We start from the raw sequence: 19338 nt of genomic DNA on the forward strand, positions 1-19338 counted from the left end.
CCCAGTGGACTCAAGCAGAGACTAGATAAAAGTGGTCTAAGATACAGTGGACATGATCTCTGTATTAGAAATAACAAGACAGTCACTTCTTAAGGATTCTCTGCCAGTTTGGTGGGGGTGGTGGTAGTTTATTTCATCTCTCCTACTTCATGACCTACTTATTATGGCAGCACCAAAATTTTTTAAGGAAAACTTTATTTTAAGGAACAATTTGTACAGGGGGATAAGACCTTTTTAGAAGATTTAGAATCCTGATTCAGTGTCAAAAATGGGAATAATCGGGGACAACTGGGTGGCTCAGTTGGTTAAGCCGCTGCCTTCGGCTCAGGTCATGATCCCGAGGTCCTGAGATCGAGTCCCGCATTGGGCTCCTTGCTTGGCGGAGAGCCTGCTTCTCTCACTGCCTCTGCCTGCCTCTCTGCCTGCTTGTGTGTACTCTCTCTCTCTCTGGCAAATAAAATAAAATCTTTAAAAAATGGGAATAATCAGACCAGATATTGTGACCCACCACCTTCCAGATACAATTCTCTAGAGAAACCATAGAATTTAACCAGAGATGACATGGAGAAACCCTATCTCTCTTTTAGCAAATGTCCCAAGTTCATTTCTAATGAGACAGCGAGGTGTACAACAGAAATAGCACGGGCTTTGAAGCCAGAAAACCTTAGTGCAATTCACTTACTGTACTTCAATAAAGTAAGTTAGCTCTTCCTAAGCAGCAACTTAATATAAAAATAATAGTAATGCTGATTCTGCTATATACCTTATTAGACTTCCCTCCCTCCACTCCCACTCAGAGGGATCCTTAGGGGCTTAATATTTTCAGTATACACAGATAAACATTCTCTCAGGCCCAGGCATGAACAGTATGAATCTCAGGCCCTAAGGCCCAGTTTGTTTGGCTCATATTAGAATGAATTTCCTCATTCCACTTCATCACCCTGGGGTCTAGGGGCTAAGACTAGAATGACAACATGCAGCCATTAACTAGTGCTGGCCAGGGAGAAGGCAGCCTCAGTAGGGAGAGTTTACTAACCCTGAATACATTCCTGGCTGCCCCACCCCGCATTCCCCTATCTACTACTTTCCTTCCCCAGCAGGCAAGCACTTGTACACGAGCACTCCTGTATACATCCATTCATACACATGTACACATCACCACAATTTTTGATTCTGAAAATAATTTTATTATTTTACAGTTGTTCAGGAGAGTTCCTGGGTTGCTATGACCAAGAATTTGGTCACCACAGAACAAAGGATCACAGCAGATCAAACAGTCCACCAGTTTTCACTCTTCTTTGGATGGTAAGAGCAGGGAGGGAACACATCATGTGCATAATAAGAAAATAACCAGCAGGAAAGGGTGGGGGAAGGGGAGGCAAGGAACAGGCATAAAAGGAATTCAGTCCTGGCTGCCATTCTCAGGCTTAGATTTAGAAATTTTTTCTTTTCTATATTCACCCTCCACTTTCCTCAGCTCTCTGTTACCACAGAGGGCAGATGACCACAGGCTGAGAAACTGGAAGAACTGTCCCCAGTAGCAGAGTACCTGGGTACTACCAGAAGCCAGGCATGGTCATCAGACCAGTCAGATCCCCCCAGTGGCAGGCAGTGTCTCACCTAGGTCTAGCTCCAAGTATACTGCTTTAGGGCTCACATTTGAGGCACGCCCTGATGACACAGGAATGACAAGAAGCTGATTCCCACTGTCCATAGCCAGTTCTTCCTTTCAATGAAGAGAAAGGCAGGGCCATTTACTACCTCAGTACACATGGGATCAAGGGCATACACGATAGGATATTATCCTAATAGTCCAGGACCATAGCTCTAACTCCAGTTATGTCTGAACAGCCAGGGAAGGAGAGCTGTCCTACCCCGTGATCTGGGAGCCAAAACCCCTGGGGAGTTCTTCAGCTCACACCCTATTTTGCAAGAGACCTAACCAGCCATTCTATGAGTGACTACTGTTCCCCAGAATTGCATTTATGGCAGGTCCACCTTCCCTCTGAAGCAAGAGGAAATGCAAGGTAAACGAAGCAAAGAAAGTACCAATGGAAATGATACTGGACCATAGATTATTAGGTTTATTAGAACCATCTTCTGAGAGACATTCCTCAGCATTTTTTACAGGACCACAAAAAATCAGGGCCCTGCAAAATCTGAACAAATCCCGGGCTCAGCGACCAACTGTGTGGCCTCCTCAGATTACGCGGAAGTGTTGAGGCCTGGGCAGTAGAAGCAAGCAGACTCGCCGGTCCCTGCAGCTCTACCTTGCGCTCACATCCACCTCTGTCTGTGCAGGCACTTTCTGTGGAGGGCTCAGGAGAGGACCTGTGAGTGGGAAGTCCGTTCCACTACTACTGACAGTTTTGATGTTAGAGGAATTCCAAGTTCGGAGGGGAGAGGTCAAAAAGGTGAGAATTCAGTTTATAGATGGCCTGTGAAACACAGAATGAGCAGGACGTGAATCATCAGGAAGTAGATGGCGGCTAGCAGGGGCACTCGGGTCCGGGAATGACAGAGTGAACGCAGGACCCGCTTCCATCCAGCACCACTCCGGGTCTGAAAGAAAAATATGAAAGTCAGAGAGTCTTCTCCTACGGAGATATGTCCCTTTCTCTCCTCCAAACACTGGAGCTAAAGAGGTATCCCGAGAGAAAGTACCCGCAAGGTCACTTGGCCAGTTCCACTAGGTTCTGCCAACCTTCTATACCTTTCCTCTCTGAGATCCATCAGTGCCTGGATTTTCATGTTCCTTTTCCTTGGCCCCTTGCCCTCACGCAGCCAGCCCTTTGTGACAGTATAGTCTCCTCTCTTTATTTCTCCCCTTCTTACCCTTCGACAAGTGCTGCTCGTAAGATCAATTAGCAGTGCCTGCTCCTGAGTGCCGCAGGAGCCAATGATGGGAGACCGAGCAGAATCCCAGTCATTGTGCTCCAACCTGTGTTGAGAAAGAAAAGAGTCATGGCTTGGTTCACAGCACAAGCAGCTGCTCAGGTGAACCTTTCCCCGTCATCTTGCCATGTGATGTAGCCCAAGAGACCTGCAGCAAAGGCTGCTCCCACAGCTCCTGTCCCCACACAAGCAGGGCGCAGGCTGAGTGGTTTCTTTCAGCAGCAGTAAAAGGTAAGGATACCTACTAGGCATGGATGCCTATTACATAAGAGATGCTGGATTGGGTGCTGTGCATACATTTAACCCTCAGGTTTGACGCTGGTGTTACTATCTTCAAGGTAAGGCTTAACGAGGTGAAATGTCTTGCCTGTGGTGGCACAGAAAGTAAGGTTAGAGCCAGAATTTAAAACCCAGGTTTGTCTCTAATCCTCATGTTCTTTTTTTCCAATATACCAGAGAAACATGCATTAAATTCTTTTTCATTTACTAAAGGCTGGTAGGCAAAGGCATCCAAGAAAGATTTTTGTGGGGTTCTTGGAATTAAACTGAATGGCAGCCTCCGCTGTTTTCTTCTTCATTTTTGGCTGATTTGTTTAATAGTGGAACTTCTCCACTTAATGAAGCAGCTGCCCTATTCACTCAATGGTTTCTCACAAAAACACAAACTGTATCAAAGGGGCTGCAGGTAACACAGCACATCTGATCAAACATTTGCCTGTAGAGATGTATTTTTAATTGTGCTAGGGAGGGTGGAACTCTTCACTCCTCCACATAAAGGAAGGGATGTCCATTAGCCTAACACTCCTGGCCTCTCTTTGCAGGTCACAGAGTTTTCTCCTGGAGAGAAAGAACACCTTAATCTGATTTGTGAGTCTGGAAGGAGAAACTGAGAGAACACAGCCTCGTTCCCTCCTGCCAGTTTCCCTTTGAGAGCCAGGCTGACCGCACAGTACACCTTCTGTGTCTGGTCCTCTGGATGGTAAGCTTTTGGGGTTAGCCATGACCAGGGACAGCACATCTGGCATGATGTGGCCAGTATGTCAACTATACGATACCCAGCCTATAGGCTAGGCCAAGGACAAATGAAATGTCTATAAATATTGGTTAGAATATTTGGCTGCTTTTAAATAAGTTCACTAAGTTGCACATACACTGCAGAGTCCATGTGACTGAAGCTCTAACACAAGAATGGCAGTATGGGGCCCAGGCAGGCAGCCCGTGATTGGCTGCCTACATTTGCATTCTGCACCAGGGCCAAAGAGGACACCACAGAGGGGCTAAGGCTGCACTAACGTGGCTTGTCTTGACCCCAAACACGCTGCAGCACTCATCTCAAAATGAGAATTAGATCCTAATGACTCTCAAGCCTGGTCCCTGTACACAGTGTAATCAGAATGGATCAGAAGCGAACAGAGGCTATCCCCTGCAGCACTTTACCGCCGGATCTGCTCCTCGGCCACGGAAAGGGCAGTCTCAGCAGCCACTCTTTGGTCCCGTTCTTCTTCTAGCAGCTTCCTCAGTTCATTCATCTCCTGTTTAGTGTTGCATAGCTGCTGCTGGGCTTCCGAAAAACTTCAAATGAAAGGACAAAAACAGCATCAGTAGATGGCAGGACACAGTTTCTGATACAAGGGATTCCAAGTGTTCATAAGGTTATAAGACAGAAAAATGTCTAGAAGTTTGTACCAACACAAATAATAGAAAAAGGAAAAGATTTTAAAAAGGAACATTTTAAAAGCGTAACTGTTGAAATAAGCTGCAGAAAATGCCTTAAGAGATTTTAGGGATTGATGGAATATCTTTCATTTGAATACCATAGGATTAATGGTGTGTGTGTGTGTGTGTGTGTGTGTGTGTGTGTGTCTGTCTGTCTGTGTGCTGGTGCTTTTGCTTTATATACTCTTCAACTTTACAAATTTATTAAATTGTTACTATTTAATCCTCACATCAATCCTGTAAGGTGATAAGAAGACATATTAAATCCACACACTGGACTCCAGGTCCATCTAGACGGTGGCCCATTTCTGTACACAGAGTGCACATGTCAAGGCTGTGGGCCGCTCCCCTACCTTAGCTGTGGCTCCCTCGGTTCTTCAGGATCATTCTTCCTGTGAGCTCCATTCTTTTCCTGGGGAGCTCCTGGAGCAACATCCATATTCAGTGGCCCCTAGGAGAGTAAGTTTAGTCATTCGGTGATGAAAGCACTTAAGAAACTGCGTGGGCAAAATGAGAACACACTGAAGACCTGAGTGAATTGAGACACCTCAGAGAGGAACAGATCCACGTGTCATCCTCTTCAAGTGCAGAGTCAGAAATGAGAATTTTCTGCTCTAGGAGATTAACCTCCAACCTCAAACTCTAGATTAGATTTGGTCCCCAGATTCTCATTTTTTAATCTCTCCTCTTAAAAGCTGAAAGGCTTACCACTTAAAAGCTTCATTTCTGCAAAGAAGACATCCAGATGGCCAAGAGACACATGAAAAAGTGCTCCATATCACTCGGCATCAGGGAAATACAAATCAAAACCACAATGAGATATCACCTCACACCAGTTAGAATGGCTAAAATCAACAAGTCAGGAAATGACAGATGCTGGCGAGGATGCGGAGAAAGGGGAACCCTCCTACACTGTTGGTGGGAATGCAAGCTGGTGCAGCCACTCTGGAAAACAGCATGGAGGTTCCTCAAAATGTTGAAAATAGAACTGCCCTATGACCCAGCAATTGCACTATTGGGTATTTACCCTAAAGATACAAATGTAGTGATCCAAAGGGGCACATGCACCCGAATGTTTATAGCAGCAATGTCCACAATAGCCAAACTATGGAAAGAACCTAGATGTCCATCAACAGATGAATGGATCAAGAAGATGTGGTATATATACACAATGGAATACTATGCAGCCATCAAAAGAAATGAAATCTTGCCATTTGCAACAACATGGATGGAACTAGAGCGTATCATGCTTAGCGAAATAAGTCAAGCAGAGAAAGACAACTATCATATGATCTCCCTGATATGAGGAAGTGGTGATGCAACATGGAGGCTTAAGTGGGTAGAAGAAGAATAAATGAAACAAGATGGGATTGGGAGGGAGACAAACCATAAGTGACTCTTAATCTCACAAAACAAACTGAGGGTTGCCGAGGGGAGGGGGTTTGGGAGAAGGGGTTGGGATTATGGACATTGGGGAGGGCATGTGATTTGGTGAGTGCTGTGAAGTGTGTAAACCTGGTGATTCACAGACCTCCTGTACCCCTGGGGATAAAAATATATGTTTATAAAAAATAAAAAAATTATAAAAAAAAAAAAAAAAAAAAAGCTTATCTGCTTTCTTCTGGCAGAGGATCATGCATTTTCCAGAAGCTGCTGTGATCCTTCCCTTGTTGGATTCCCTCTCCCAAACCACCTCCTCCTTCCCTGGCCTATTCATCTCTACAACAATTCTCATTCCCAGTCTCCGGCTCTACCGTGTCAACAGCCCCACCTCTTTTGTTTCCCAGGGCCAAATCTTCCTATAGCTTTCTTTCTTTCTTTTTTTTTTTTTTTAAAGATTTATTTATTTGACAGACAACACAAGTAGGCAGAGAAGCAGGCAGAGAGAAAGGAGGAAGCAGGCTCCCTGCTGAGCAGAGAGATCTATGTGAGGCTCGATCCCAGGACCCTGGGATCATGACCTAAGCCAAAGGCAGTGGCTTTAACCCACTGAGCACCCAGATGCCCCTTCCTATAGCTTTCTTATGTCATAAAGCAAAATCCACACTTTTGGAACTCAGAGTTCCAAAAGCCTCAGTCACCACTGTTTCCCATTCACTTTTTGATTTCTCTTCCACCATTTCACTGATGTTTTTCCTTCTCATCCCCCTTCACTCTTTGATTTTTTTAGGCCTTATTCCCATCTCAGCAAATGCTCTCCTCTTCTCTCTGACTTTCCTCCATCACACCTAATTAATCAGCCTACAGCACCAGCCTCTTCTGTGCTGCTCTTTATGTTTTACCATTGCGCTCAATCTCTTAACACCTTCCCCAGCCTCTCGCCAGCTTCTTGCTCACCGTTTGCAGCTCCTGGACCTGCTTCTCCAAGACCACGCAGTGATTAAAAAGCTCAGTATAGTGCTGCTGGTTCTCACGAAGACTCTGACTGGTATCGCAGAGCTGAATTGAAAGGGTATTTTTCTCTTCGAGCAGTTGAGAGAACTGAAACAGAGGAAACAAGCAGTGCTTCAGAAGATGCTCCTGAATTTCAAATTTCTAATTGTTTTTAATATAAGACCTTTATTTCAATAATGGTAACACCAGCATTGTGTGTTCCTTCTAAGTGAGGAAATTCAGAATTTCCAACCAAAAGGGAAAACAATTCTGGAGGAGTAGTAGGAAACTTTATTTGTGGTGCGTAGTACACCAACTGGGAAACCAGAAGACAGAGCCCCACAAGCAATCCAAGGGCACAAACTATCCTAGGTATGTAAACGGAGAAAGCATGGGTCCAAGATGAAGTTCCTAACAAAGGACTATCATCCTTAGAAGTCTATATGAGACAGACTTGTCACCTAGAAATTCGTACAGCCTTAGTACTGGGCAGACTCTTCAATACTATAGAGTTACAAGTTACCAGGAAAGTAGAAAAAGAAATTGCAGTATGTGGGTGGGGGGAGGGGAAACAGAAGAAACCCTAAATCACCTGTGTATGTGTAAGAAACTACACTGAGTGCAGCACACAGTGTAGACACACACTCTCAGGTGTAAATACTGTAATCACTCAAAACAGGACCTTCCTTTACTACCTGAGTAACATCAGGGTTTGTCACTTCCTGACTAAGCAGCCCAGGCCATCTCTCACCATTTCAAAAACAGAAGATTTTTTTTTTATATTGAGTGAAAAATTTACCCACTGTAGCTCCTACACAGTGACTTGAATTCAGTCCTCTAATGATATCACTTGTAGGTGGTCAAGTTTCAAGTTCTAGTTATGATTAACATCTGGAAACATTAACAACCAGAGATGTCTCTCCGAAGTACCTACTACAGGATTGTATGTGTTATGTGAAGGGGAACTGGTGGAACTGGATGCATGTTCAATCTTTTTGTAAGTATTCTGGGTTAATATTTGTGTAAAAAAGTTGATGTAGGTTGCTGGAGGGGAGATGGGTGGGGATGGGGTAACTGGGTGATGGGCATTAAGGAGGGCACTGATGTAATGAACACTGGGTGTTCGATGCAACTAGTGATAAATCTCTAAATTCTACCTCTGAAACAAATAATACACTATATGTTCACTGACTTGAATTAAAAATTTTTTTTAAAAAGTTGACTCAATGTTCAGAGAGAAGAAGATACATTTTTCTGGATACTCTGACTGATTGGGAAGGACATTTGATGTATACAGAAAACTAGAATAAGAAATCCCCATGGGGGGGCACCTGGATGGCTCAGTGGGTTAAGCCTTCAGCTTGGGTTGTGATCTCAGGGTCCTGGGATCGAGCCCCGCATTGGACTCTCTGCTCGGCAGAGAGCCTGCTTCCCTCTCTCTCTGCCTGCCTCTCTGCCTACTTGTGATCTCTGTCTGTCAAATGAATAAATAAAATTTTTATAAAAAAAAAAAAAGAAGAAGAAAGGAAGAAGAAGAAGAAGAAGGAGGAGGAGGAGGAGGAGGAGAAGAAATAATAATCCCCATGCTCAGTGAGTTAAGCCTCTGCCTTTGACTCAGGTCATGATCCCAGGGGCCTGGGGCATTGGCTCCCTGCGCAGGGGGGAGTCTGTTTCTCCCTCTCTCTCTCTGCCCCTCCCTCATGCTCCTGCTCTCTCTCTCTCTTTCTCGCTGAAGTAAATAAAAATTTTCAAGAAAAAAAAAAAGATATACACATGGGATAACAGAAATATATGCACAGCTGAATAAAAAATCAGAATGAATAAACTTAACTTCTGAAGAAAAATTGACAAACAAAAAAGAAAGGAGCAGTGACCTGTCCAACATCATGTGGCTAACAGATGACAGACCAGGGGTCAAGCATGGTTCTTGCTTCCAAGTTTAGAGCTCTACCTACTCTGAGATGGCATCCCAACTGAAGCAGGTTATGGGTTTTGGACGGGAATATGAGCAGTTAGTAAAGAAAAGAATATAAATGTTTGAGAAGCAATACTAATCTTAAGACAGGTAGATGACAACTACTGGGTTTTGAGAGAGTAATATGATCTCCTAACAAACAAGTTAATTTTCCTGGCCACCAAATGGTACCAAAAAACCAAAAATAAACAACCCCAAAACAAAAGCAAAAACAATCTCTCAGTATTGAAAAATACAACACTATTTTTCTTTTACAAATCTAGAGGAGAAAGGATAGCTCTGTAAAGCTCATTGGAAGCAAAATCCCCTTAACTGGAGAAATCTAATTGCTTATAAGCCACCCTCATATAAGCCACCTTTTATACTATTTGCATTACTCTGTTTCGGATTAGACAGATCCTAATAGTTTAGGTGTTGGCAAACAATGATCCAGGGTCTGCTACATTTTTTTGGAAACAAGGTTTTATTGGAATATGATCGCTCTATTTGTTTATGCACTGCCTACGGTCGCTTTTGTGACACAACCACAAAGCTGAAAGTAGTAATAGTGGCAGCATAGCCTATAGGCCAAAAATATTTACCATCGGGCCTTTAAGGGAGAGTTTGCTGACTTCAGTTCTAGCTAATGAACTGTTGTGCTTCATCATATCTACACTTGAAAACAGAATAGGAGGGACTAACCTAGACTGCATTATATCAATAGTCACTCCTTTTCCGTTTTTAAGTTTTAGGTTACAAGTTTTTAAGTTTGTATTACATACAGACCTCCAACCATGCTGGCAGAAATATATATACACAGTCTGAGCATCCACAGAAAGAATTAGGACATGGTTTGGAGAGGAACATTATATGCTAATAGTCCATCTATAACAATCCCACTCTACAACCCAAGAAGCAATTCTCCTAATTAGCTGGGACCCATTTAGAGTGAGGCTCTAAGCTCGTTAGATGATATGCTCCATGAGGGGCTGCTATGTATACTAACATATGGCCAAGCTCACAGAAGGCAAATAATAGTTATTTGCTTGATGAATGAATGAATGAATGAATGGATGACTCTAGTGATAGAGATGCCTAAAGAACTCTTTCACACCCAGAATCACAGTGACCCAAAGTAGTATTCATATACTTTAAATTTATATATCTCAAAAAAGCTGTTAAAGAAAACATAACTTTATGACCCAGAACCTAATATATAAATACATAAAACTAAAAGCTTCCCAAAACTAGACTCTTTACTATACATTACATAGTTCCTACATATTTCTAATCTCTTTTATTTTGTTTTGTAAAAACATTACTTGCACTACTTGCAACAGTCCCAAACTAGAAAAACCCCAAAGTCCTTTAACAGCAAAATAGAGAAACTATGGTATATGCCTACAATGCAATGTTATATAGCATGAGAATGGAAAAAAATCATACTATCTACAAAACCATGGATGCATCTCACAATATAAATGAAGTGACGTAAGACAGAAGATATGATTCCAAGCATCTGTAGTTCTAACAGTGTAGTAGGAAATAGAAAAGGACATGAAGGACTTCTGGAGTTCTGGTATGTTCTGATTTTTTTTTTTTTTTTTTTAATATGTTCTGATTCTTGATCTAGGTGCTGTTTATACAGGTGCCTTCACTTTGTGAAAATAAGCTGTATATTTATGATTTGTATGCTTTTTATGTTTTACTTCAATAAAACATTTACATTAAAAGATTTTTAGTTTCTACCCACTAAAATGACCTCCTCATCTACTAATAGCCCTAAATCTCAGGTTAATAGAGATTAATTATTAAAAGACAAATGCCCAGAGTAATTTACAGTGATTTTCAGGAGAGAAAATGTAACAAAGCTGAGGTAGGATCTAATTATGGAAAGAATGAGAACTGTATAGAAGCTGCTCTGGGGCCCCTTGAAAACTCCCAGACAATTATCCCAATAAAGGGTCTACAGTTTTATCTGTTCATTTGGATCAACAAACCTATTTTTAAAAATATAAATTTTTCTGCCAAAGTTAATGGTGTTTATCAGCTTCTGATACTTCAATGTGAATTAGCTAAATTTAACATCTAATACCTTCTACATAAGCTAGGTACCATGCTTTTCCAAATATGTTATCATATTTATCTCAGAATGACCTCTTCCTAATACCTTAGGCAAATTATTAATACCTCTGGGCTTTAGTTTCCCTATCTGTGATACAGCCTACCTATCTTTACCATTTTTGGATCACAGATCCCTGGTGAACTGATGAGATCTCATGATGATAAATTTAAAACACACACACCCCCATACACACAATTTGTATATAAATTTTTGGACATTCATAGCTTTCCTAACAGCCAATTTTTGTACTCTAGAGCCTAAATGACCTTTTAAATCCCTTCTCATTCTAACAGAATATTAATATAATGTAATAATATATTATATATACCTATAGATATAATAATATAGTAACATAGCTGGGTTCCTCTGAAGAAGGTAGAACTAGGGAGGTGCCACTCGAGAATACTTTGACTGGTCAGAGAGCAACAGGGAGTATAATCATCTGTAAGTGGGTAGGGGAGGAGAGGCAGTGAAGGAAGAAGAGAAGCCAGAGAATGAATGAGGAGAGAGAATAGAGATGTGAGAAGGCATCCAAGAATAATTTTCTTTAATCATGCTTTGGTGAGATTCGCTCTAGGGACGAGATGGCAAAGTGGCTCTTCCATATAGAAATACATCCCGGGGGTATTACACGTAACTGGTGAATTGTTGAACACTACATCTGAAACTAATATTGTATTAAGTGTTGGCTAATTTAATTTAAATAAAAAAAAACACGTTAAGAATAAAAAATTTAAGGGATGCCTGGGTGGCTCAGTTGGTTAAGCATCTGCCTTCACCTCAGGTCTAGATCCCAGGGTCCTGGCATCAAGTCCCCCACTGGGCTCCTTCCTCAACAGGGAGCCTGCTTCTCTCTCTGAGGCAGGGAGAGCTTTTGTATGCTCTCTCTCTTTCTGACAATTAAATAAAAAATATTTTTAAAAATCTTTAAGAAATTTTTTTTAAAAATTAGAAAGGAAAGGAAAAGTAAAGGAAAGGAAAGGAAGGGGAAAAAAAGAAAGACAGACAGACATCCCATCTATCCCACTATGCTTCCTTAGAGTGTGTGGATGGGCATGGCTAGGATTTGGGAAAAAGATGGCTTCTTTAGTTAAAGAACATTAGACACCAGTGAGGAAGCCTACAAACGAAGTGAAATGAAGAACAGACCTCTCACTTCTATCCCTGCTATCTAATCACATCTGAAAAGCTTTCTTCCTCCTTCCTGAGACATTTTGCTGTTGCACACTGGTGAGAAACAAGAGGAAAGTGTTGGGAGGATTTGTAGGGAGACACCTTAATATTACTAACAAGGAGTACAATGCTGGGGAACAAGTCTTCCTAAAAGAGTTGGATTTTTCTTTTTATTCTTACTGAATAGATTTCGTCAAATCATTCCCAAGGATGCTCCAAGGGTGCGGAAAAGGAAATAGCCCTCTGTCCAATGCCTTGGGGTGAGCAACCCAGACTCCCAAGAAAAGCAAATCTTCTGTATCCTGATATATGCTACAGCTACAAATTAGGCTTAATCTGTTTCTACTTACCTCCTGGCTTCTGGTCATGGAAATAAGAAATTGAATTCCAGTCTAGCAGGAAACACTTACCTTGCTGTTTAGTTGCTGAATTCTTAATTCTTTCTGGTGAATTTCCTTTAGGCTGTCATTGAGCTGAGTCCTAAGAAGTTCCATCTCATAAACTAGGTTTTGTGATCCATCTAGAGATGCTGATGTCTCTGGGGATGCCTGCCAGGGTACAAACACTGATGAAATTCCCTCCTAATGCTGTTCATGCTTAATCCCTTCCCTCCATGAACTCTGTCCACCTCACAGAAGTCACAAGACAGCTTGCCTAAGAGTGGCAGCTGGACATTTGGCTTGCAGGAAGCTGATGCTTCCTGGGTGGTGGTTACCTCTGAGCAGTAACCAGCACTGAAATTACCCACCTGTCTTTGGTACTGTACTTTGAGGGCCTCACTCTGGGAGGAAGGAGATCTCAATTCCCTCATAAGATTCTGCAGATGACTGAGCTGCTGATCTTTATCTGAGAGAGCCATAAGGTACTGCTCCTTCATTCTCCTCTCCTGGGTTTCCCAGGAGCTCTTTTCCATCCTACAAAACACATAAAATAATCAAAGGCAAAAAAATACTTGTGATACAGAGATGAATAATTACATATTCAAAACAGTATTATGGGCTGTAGAAATTTAGTAAAAAAAAACATATCACCAGAGAAAAATATTATTATAAACTGAACTGTAGAGCAAGATGATGAAGTTGAACTAATAAGAGGATTTCAACTGGCAGGACTGAAGATGATTTCATGGAAAAGCATTCCGGGTTCTCGGAACATACTAAACAAAAGACACAAAAATGAATATATAGACAGACATACTGAATTTTGGAATTGTACCAGACAGTATATAAAGTGGATAAGGTAGGAAATAAGGATAGAGAAGTGAGGTTGGATCATGTGGGGTAATGAGTAGCATGCTAAATAAATCTTATTCTGTAAGCAATGGGAAACCACTTTAATTCTTCAGAAAGGTAGTGCCAGATGCAGACTAACATCATAGTTACAAAAATGCAATGCTACCAAGAGCAACTTACAGTGTTGAAGGAACTGGGTTCAAACAATGGATCTATCATAAACGAGGCATGAGACCCTGAGTAAAACTTCTTAATCTCTCTGAATCTCACTGGTAAAATGGGAATAAACTATTTATTCCTTAGGATTATTCTAAGGATTAAATGAAACACTGTATGTTACACACCAAACACAGAGCCCGACATATCATAATCACCCAAAAAATATGAGCTGCTGATATATTCTATTTGTATTCACCAAATTTGGCCAAGAGGGAGGCTTCTGTTTGACCCCAGCTCATTTTTTTGTAGCACTAGGTAAAACTGTGTCTCTGCCACATTTTTTAGTTCGACTTCTCTCTCCATTGTCTAAAAGAACTCATTAGGATTGTAATCAAATTCCTGCAGTATCTCTTCACTTTGAATAGTACCCATGTCTCTATTTTTTCCAACAGTACAAGGTTTTGTTTGAATTGCATCTGATTTGTCTTTCACTCTAGAAATGAGGCAAAACAGTCCTTTTCTAAATGGCATATACTTGTTATGAAATAACCCTGCTTTGCTAAGTCAGTTGGATTACAGCCAAAACTTTTGTCAAAGAGAGCCCAAACTTAGAAACTAAAAAAAATTGTATTACATGTAATTGTAATTTGTAATGTAAATGTATTATAAAATGTAAATGTATTTACATGTATTACATGTAAAAGGCACAGGATTTTCAACACTTCCTTTGATATTTGTCTGTGAAAAATGAGCAAGAACAATTAGAGTGGAATGCAGAAGAAAGATCATAATTTTCCATAAAAGCTTCAAGCTGCCATTTTTCTGGAAGGTGGTTAGGGTATGGAAAGAGATGCTCACTGGAAAATAGGGCCTAAGGAACAAAGCTGATTACTTCATAGAATTCAGCCATAAAGGGATATAACTCATTTACTCTGCTTATGTAACACAGTACAGGAACCAGAGCAGAATAAGCAAACCAGTAGCTAAAGGGGTTAGAGAAAGGTTATGGTATAAATCCAGGCTCTCCTAATAAGTCAACCCTGAGGCTAATAGCCAACCAAAGCTTGAACAAGATGTTCCAGCTTTTTCATATTTGAAAAGTTAATTTCCCCAAAGTAGATCAAGAACAGAAGAGAGAGGTCCTAAAGATATTCAGCTCCTAAGCCATAAGAGACTCTTTTTTTTGAAAAGATTTTATGTGACAGAGAGATCACAAGTCGAGAGAGAGAGAGAGAGAGAGGAGGAAGCAGGCTCCCTGCCTAGCAGAGAGCCCGATGCGGGACTCCATCCCAGGACCCTGAGATCATGACCTGAGCTGAAGGCAGAGGTTTAACCCACCGAGCCACCCAGGCAGCCCCCATAAGAGACTCTTAATCCCACAAAATAAACTGAGGGTTGTTGGGTTGGGGGTTGGGAGAGGATGGTTGGGTTATGGACATCGGGGAAGGTATGTGCTACAGTGAGTGCTGTGAAGTGTAAACCTGGCAATTCACAGACCTGTAACCCTAGGGCTAATAATACAGTATATGTTAATAAATTTTTTTTTAATTTTTTATTTTTTATAAACATATTTTTATCCCCAGGGGTACAGGTCTGTGAATCGCCAGGTTTACACATGTCACAGCACTCATAAAAATTTTTTTAATTTTAAAAAAAGAACTAAAATATGACTTTTGGAAACATGAAAGGTTTTGTTTCTATAAGGTCTATTAACCCTTTGCAATGTGTTTATTTCTTGTATAAGAAATCTTGGAATTAAAATTTATTCCATTTGAAAAAAAAAAAAGAAACTGGTCTTAAAGTCAGGGAATCAAACCTGTGTCCTCATTTTCTTCTTCCTTCTAAACATGAAGTAAAGTATCTTCCTCTCCATCCCCTTAAAATTTACTTCTACTCGAGATATAATTAATTACTTTTCTTTAAAATTGCTCAAATGTGAGATGAAGAGAGAAAAGCTAATAGAAAGGTAAATAGGGATAGAAGGGAGGTAAAAACATCAATAGCCTAGAAATCATTTTTTTCTCTTTCTCTCTGCCCAGTGATAATGAAATGCCCTTCTCCACAACCTTCCAGTGGTATCAATGGAGCCCATGTGTGGAGCTTGGTCATCTAGTCTCACCTAACAGTAATGACGCACTGCTTCCCCCTCAATTGCAGTTGTCAGTGGAGTACAGATGGGGAGCCTGGACTTCTGCCTCTTCCTGGCAATCTCAAGGCACCTCTTCCCCTGCAGCATCAATGAAGGCTGAGTAGGGAGCCCACTGGATTTCACCCACCATCTAGCAGTAAAGTATCAGTGGAAACCTACTAAAGCAGAGGATTTAAGACTTAAGAGTCTTATATAAAATGTTCAGGATACAACTGAAAATCACTCATCAAGTCATGACTTGATGGAGAAAAGAAAATCTACAGATAACACTGAAATGAAAGAGATGTTGAATTATATGTTAGAGGATTATATAAGGATTTTAAAGCAGCCACCACAAAAATGCAATTACTAACACACTGAAAACAGAGAAAGCTTCACATTTCTCCAAAGAAGATACAGAGATAGACAACAGACACATGAAAATATGTTCAGCCCCATAATCTTCAGAGAAATCCAAATCAAAACCCCAATAAGGTATCACCTCACAGCAGTCAGAATCATAAAAGACAAGAAATAGTAAGTGTTGGTGAGGATGTGGAGAAAAAGGAACCTTCAGACACCATTGCTGGGAATGTAAATTGGTGTTGCCACTATGGAAAACAGTATGAAGGTTCCTCAAAAAATTAAAAATAGAATACATACAACCCAGTAATTCCACTACTGGGTATTTTCACAAAGAAAATCAAACACTAATGCAAAAAGATATATGCATCCTTATGTTCACATTATACAGCATTATTATTCACACATATTCAGCATTATTTATAATAGCCAAGATACAGAAGCAACTCAAGTGTCCATTAGTAGATGAATGGATAAAAAAGATCTGGTGGGGGCGCCTGGGTGGCTCAGTGGGTTAAGCCGCTGCCTTCGGCTCAGGTCATGATCTCAGGGTCCTGGGATCGAGTCCCACATCAGGCTCTCTGCTCAGCAGGGAGCCTGCTTCCCTCTCTCTCTCTCTGCATGCCTCTCTATCTACTTGTGATCTCTCTCTGTCAAATAAATAAATAAAATCTTAAAAAAAAAAAAAGATCTGGTGTGCACACACACATGCATGCACACATATGAAAATACTACTCAACTAAAAAAAGAAAGAAGTTTTGCTGTTCACAACATGGATGGGCCTAGAGGGTATTATGCTAAGTTAAATAAGTCAGAAAAAGGCAAATACCATATGATTTCACTTATATGTGGAATCTGAAAAACAAAGAGCAAATAAACAAAAAAAGAAGTGGACTCATAAATACGTGAACAAACTGGTGATTGCTAGAGGAAAGGGGGGTTGGAGGATGGGGAAAATAGATGAGAGGATTAAGAGGGACAAACTTTCAGGTATAAAATAAATAAATCACAGGAATGAAAAGTTCACTATAGGAAATATACTAAATAATATTGTAATTACTTTGTATGGTGACAGATGGTAACTATACTTATCATGGTAAGCACTGCATAATGCATACAATTGTTGAATCACTATGTTGTACAGATGAAACTTATGTTACTATTATTCAATTTAAAAAAATAGAGAAAACCTCAGTGAAGAAATAGAAGATATAAAGAACTGGATGGAAATTTTAGAACTGAAAGTGATGCAAAATCAAGAATCAGTGAATTTGAAGACAGAACAACAGAAATTATTGAATCTGCTTAAAGAGAAAAATAATCATTAAACTGGATTTCATTAAAATTAAAAAGATCTTATTGAGAAGAATGAAAAGATAAACTGCAAACTGGGAGAAAATATTTATAAGCCATCTATCTTATAGAGAACTTATATCTAGAGCATATAAAGAACTCTCAAAACTCAATAGCAAAAAATTAACAACCCAAATAAAAAATAGATAAAACACATGAACAAACTTTTCATGAAAAGGGACATATGGATGCCAAATAAGTAATCAAAAAATGTTCAACATTATTAGCCATTATGCTAATTAAAACCACAATGAGATTGCATGACACACCTATTAAAAAATTAAAATATAGTTACAATATCAAATGCTCAAGGATATAGCATTTGATATTGAAACTGGATCACTCACATATTGCTGGCAGGAGTATAAAATGGTACAGGCATTCTGGAATATAATTTTACAGTTTCTTGACAACCTAAACAGATACTTACTGTACAACCTAGCATTTGTACTCCTGGACAACTATCTCAGAGAAACAGAAATTTATTGTCTACATAAAAACCTATACACAAATGTTTATAGCAGCTTTATTAATAATAACAAAATCAGAACTAACACTCATGGGTGAATGGTTAAAGTAGTACATTACACCATGAAACACTGTTCATCAATAAAAAAAAATGAACTACTGATATATGAACAATGTCAATGGACCTCAAGGGCATTATGATGAGTGAATAAAGGTAATTTCAAAAGGTTACATATTGTAGGATTCTACTTAAAACACTCTAAGTTAACTAACTGGAATTTAAGTAAAAACTCAAAAAAAATTCTCAAAAATGGCAAAATGATAGAGATGGAGAACAAATTAGTGGTAGTCAGAGTTAGGGACACTAGCATGGGGAATAAGATTATGACTATAAATTAGTACCACAAGGGATATTATTTGTGGAAATGGAGCACTTGTGTATCTTGGCTGTCATGATGATTACATGTATTTACACATATGAAAAATTACACACACACACACACACACACATATACTTGAGTGAAGGTAAAATTGATGAAATTTGAAGAAGGTCTTTGAATTGCACCCATGTAATTTCCTGATCTGAGTATACTACAGTAATGTAAGATGTTAGAATTGGTGGAAACTACATGAAAGGTACACAGGAGCTCTCTGTATTATTTTTGCAACTTCTTATAAAACTATAATTATTTTATAATAAAAAATTAAAAAAAAAAAAAAAGAAACCTAAAAGAAAAGGGTCAAAAAGCAGGGATGATCATACCTGAGCTGATGCAGCTCATGCTGCCAGGAGAGATTTTCCTGCCTTAGCTCTTCTTGCATTATCTGAAAATTTTTTGTCTTATCTTGATACTCCTGAAGTTGAGCCTTCAGTGGACGTAATTCAGTGATTTCTTGGTTAATCTGTAAGTACTGTTGCTGCAGATTCTTCAATTCCTTCAGCTTTAACCAAAGGAAAAGTAAAAGGGTGATTCAGCACCTCTCATTTACCAAGCTCTAAGTCATCAACAGCTCCCTACAGAGTCAGTCAGACACGACAACATACGGTCAGCACCTGACAAGTTGCAACACAAATCTCTAAAACGGTAAACTAAAGAGAGCCACCATCAAGGCTACAGGATCTGACCATTCCTGCAACTTGTACCCTAGGCCCCTCCTCCCAAGGTCTTAGGTTGACTCTAGATCTAAAGCTCAGACATAGGACAGACTTAAAGGACCTACAGTTTCTTTGTAAGTATTAAATCCCCAGAACAAGAAATGTAAAGACAACTTGACTTTGTATTTAGCTCTGTGCCTTATTTAGGCTCTTAAACGTTCTCATATGGGTATCAACCTTAATTTAACTTAGCTGATGTTGACTATAAAAAGAAGGTAGTGATGCCCAGGTTCAATGGTTTAA

At 40.0% G+C, this 19338-nt stretch overlaps 1 protein-coding gene across 3 annotated transcripts in view; it reads right to left on the reverse strand.

The window, feature by feature from the left end:
• Positions 1 to 1164: 1164 nt before the first annotated feature.
• The window catches only part of GOLGB1 (golgin B1), a 126964-nt gene continuing 108790 nt past the window's right edge, over positions 1165 to 19338 (reverse strand). For 2 of the 3 annotated variants that reach the window (XM_059162798.1, XM_059162799.1), the window contains 8 exons: positions 18703 to 18881; positions 12985 to 13150; positions 12647 to 12784; positions 6949 to 7092; positions 4965 to 5062; positions 4333 to 4467; positions 2836 to 2941; positions 1165 to 2562 (listed from right to left, as the gene is read on the reverse strand). In XM_059162798.1, the coding sequence (XP_059018781.1) occupies positions 2428 to 2562; positions 2836 to 2941; positions 4333 to 4467; positions 4965 to 5062; positions 6949 to 7092; positions 12647 to 12784; positions 12985 to 13150; positions 18703 to 18881 (1101 nt within the window). In that variant the 3' untranslated portion in view covers positions 1165 to 2427. Of the gene's footprint in view, positions 2563 to 2835; positions 2942 to 4332; positions 4468 to 4964; positions 5063 to 6948; positions 7093 to 12646; positions 12785 to 12984; positions 13151 to 18702; positions 18882 to 19338 lie in introns of those variants that run through there. The other variant, XM_059162800.1, reaches the window with a different exon arrangement.

Source organism: Mustela lutreola, chromosome 2, assembly GCF_030435805.1.
Source record: "Mustela lutreola isolate mMusLut2 chromosome 2, mMusLut2.pri, whole genome shotgun sequence".
Classification (NCBI taxonomy): Eukaryota; Metazoa; Chordata; class Mammalia; order Carnivora; family Mustelidae; genus Mustela; species Mustela lutreola.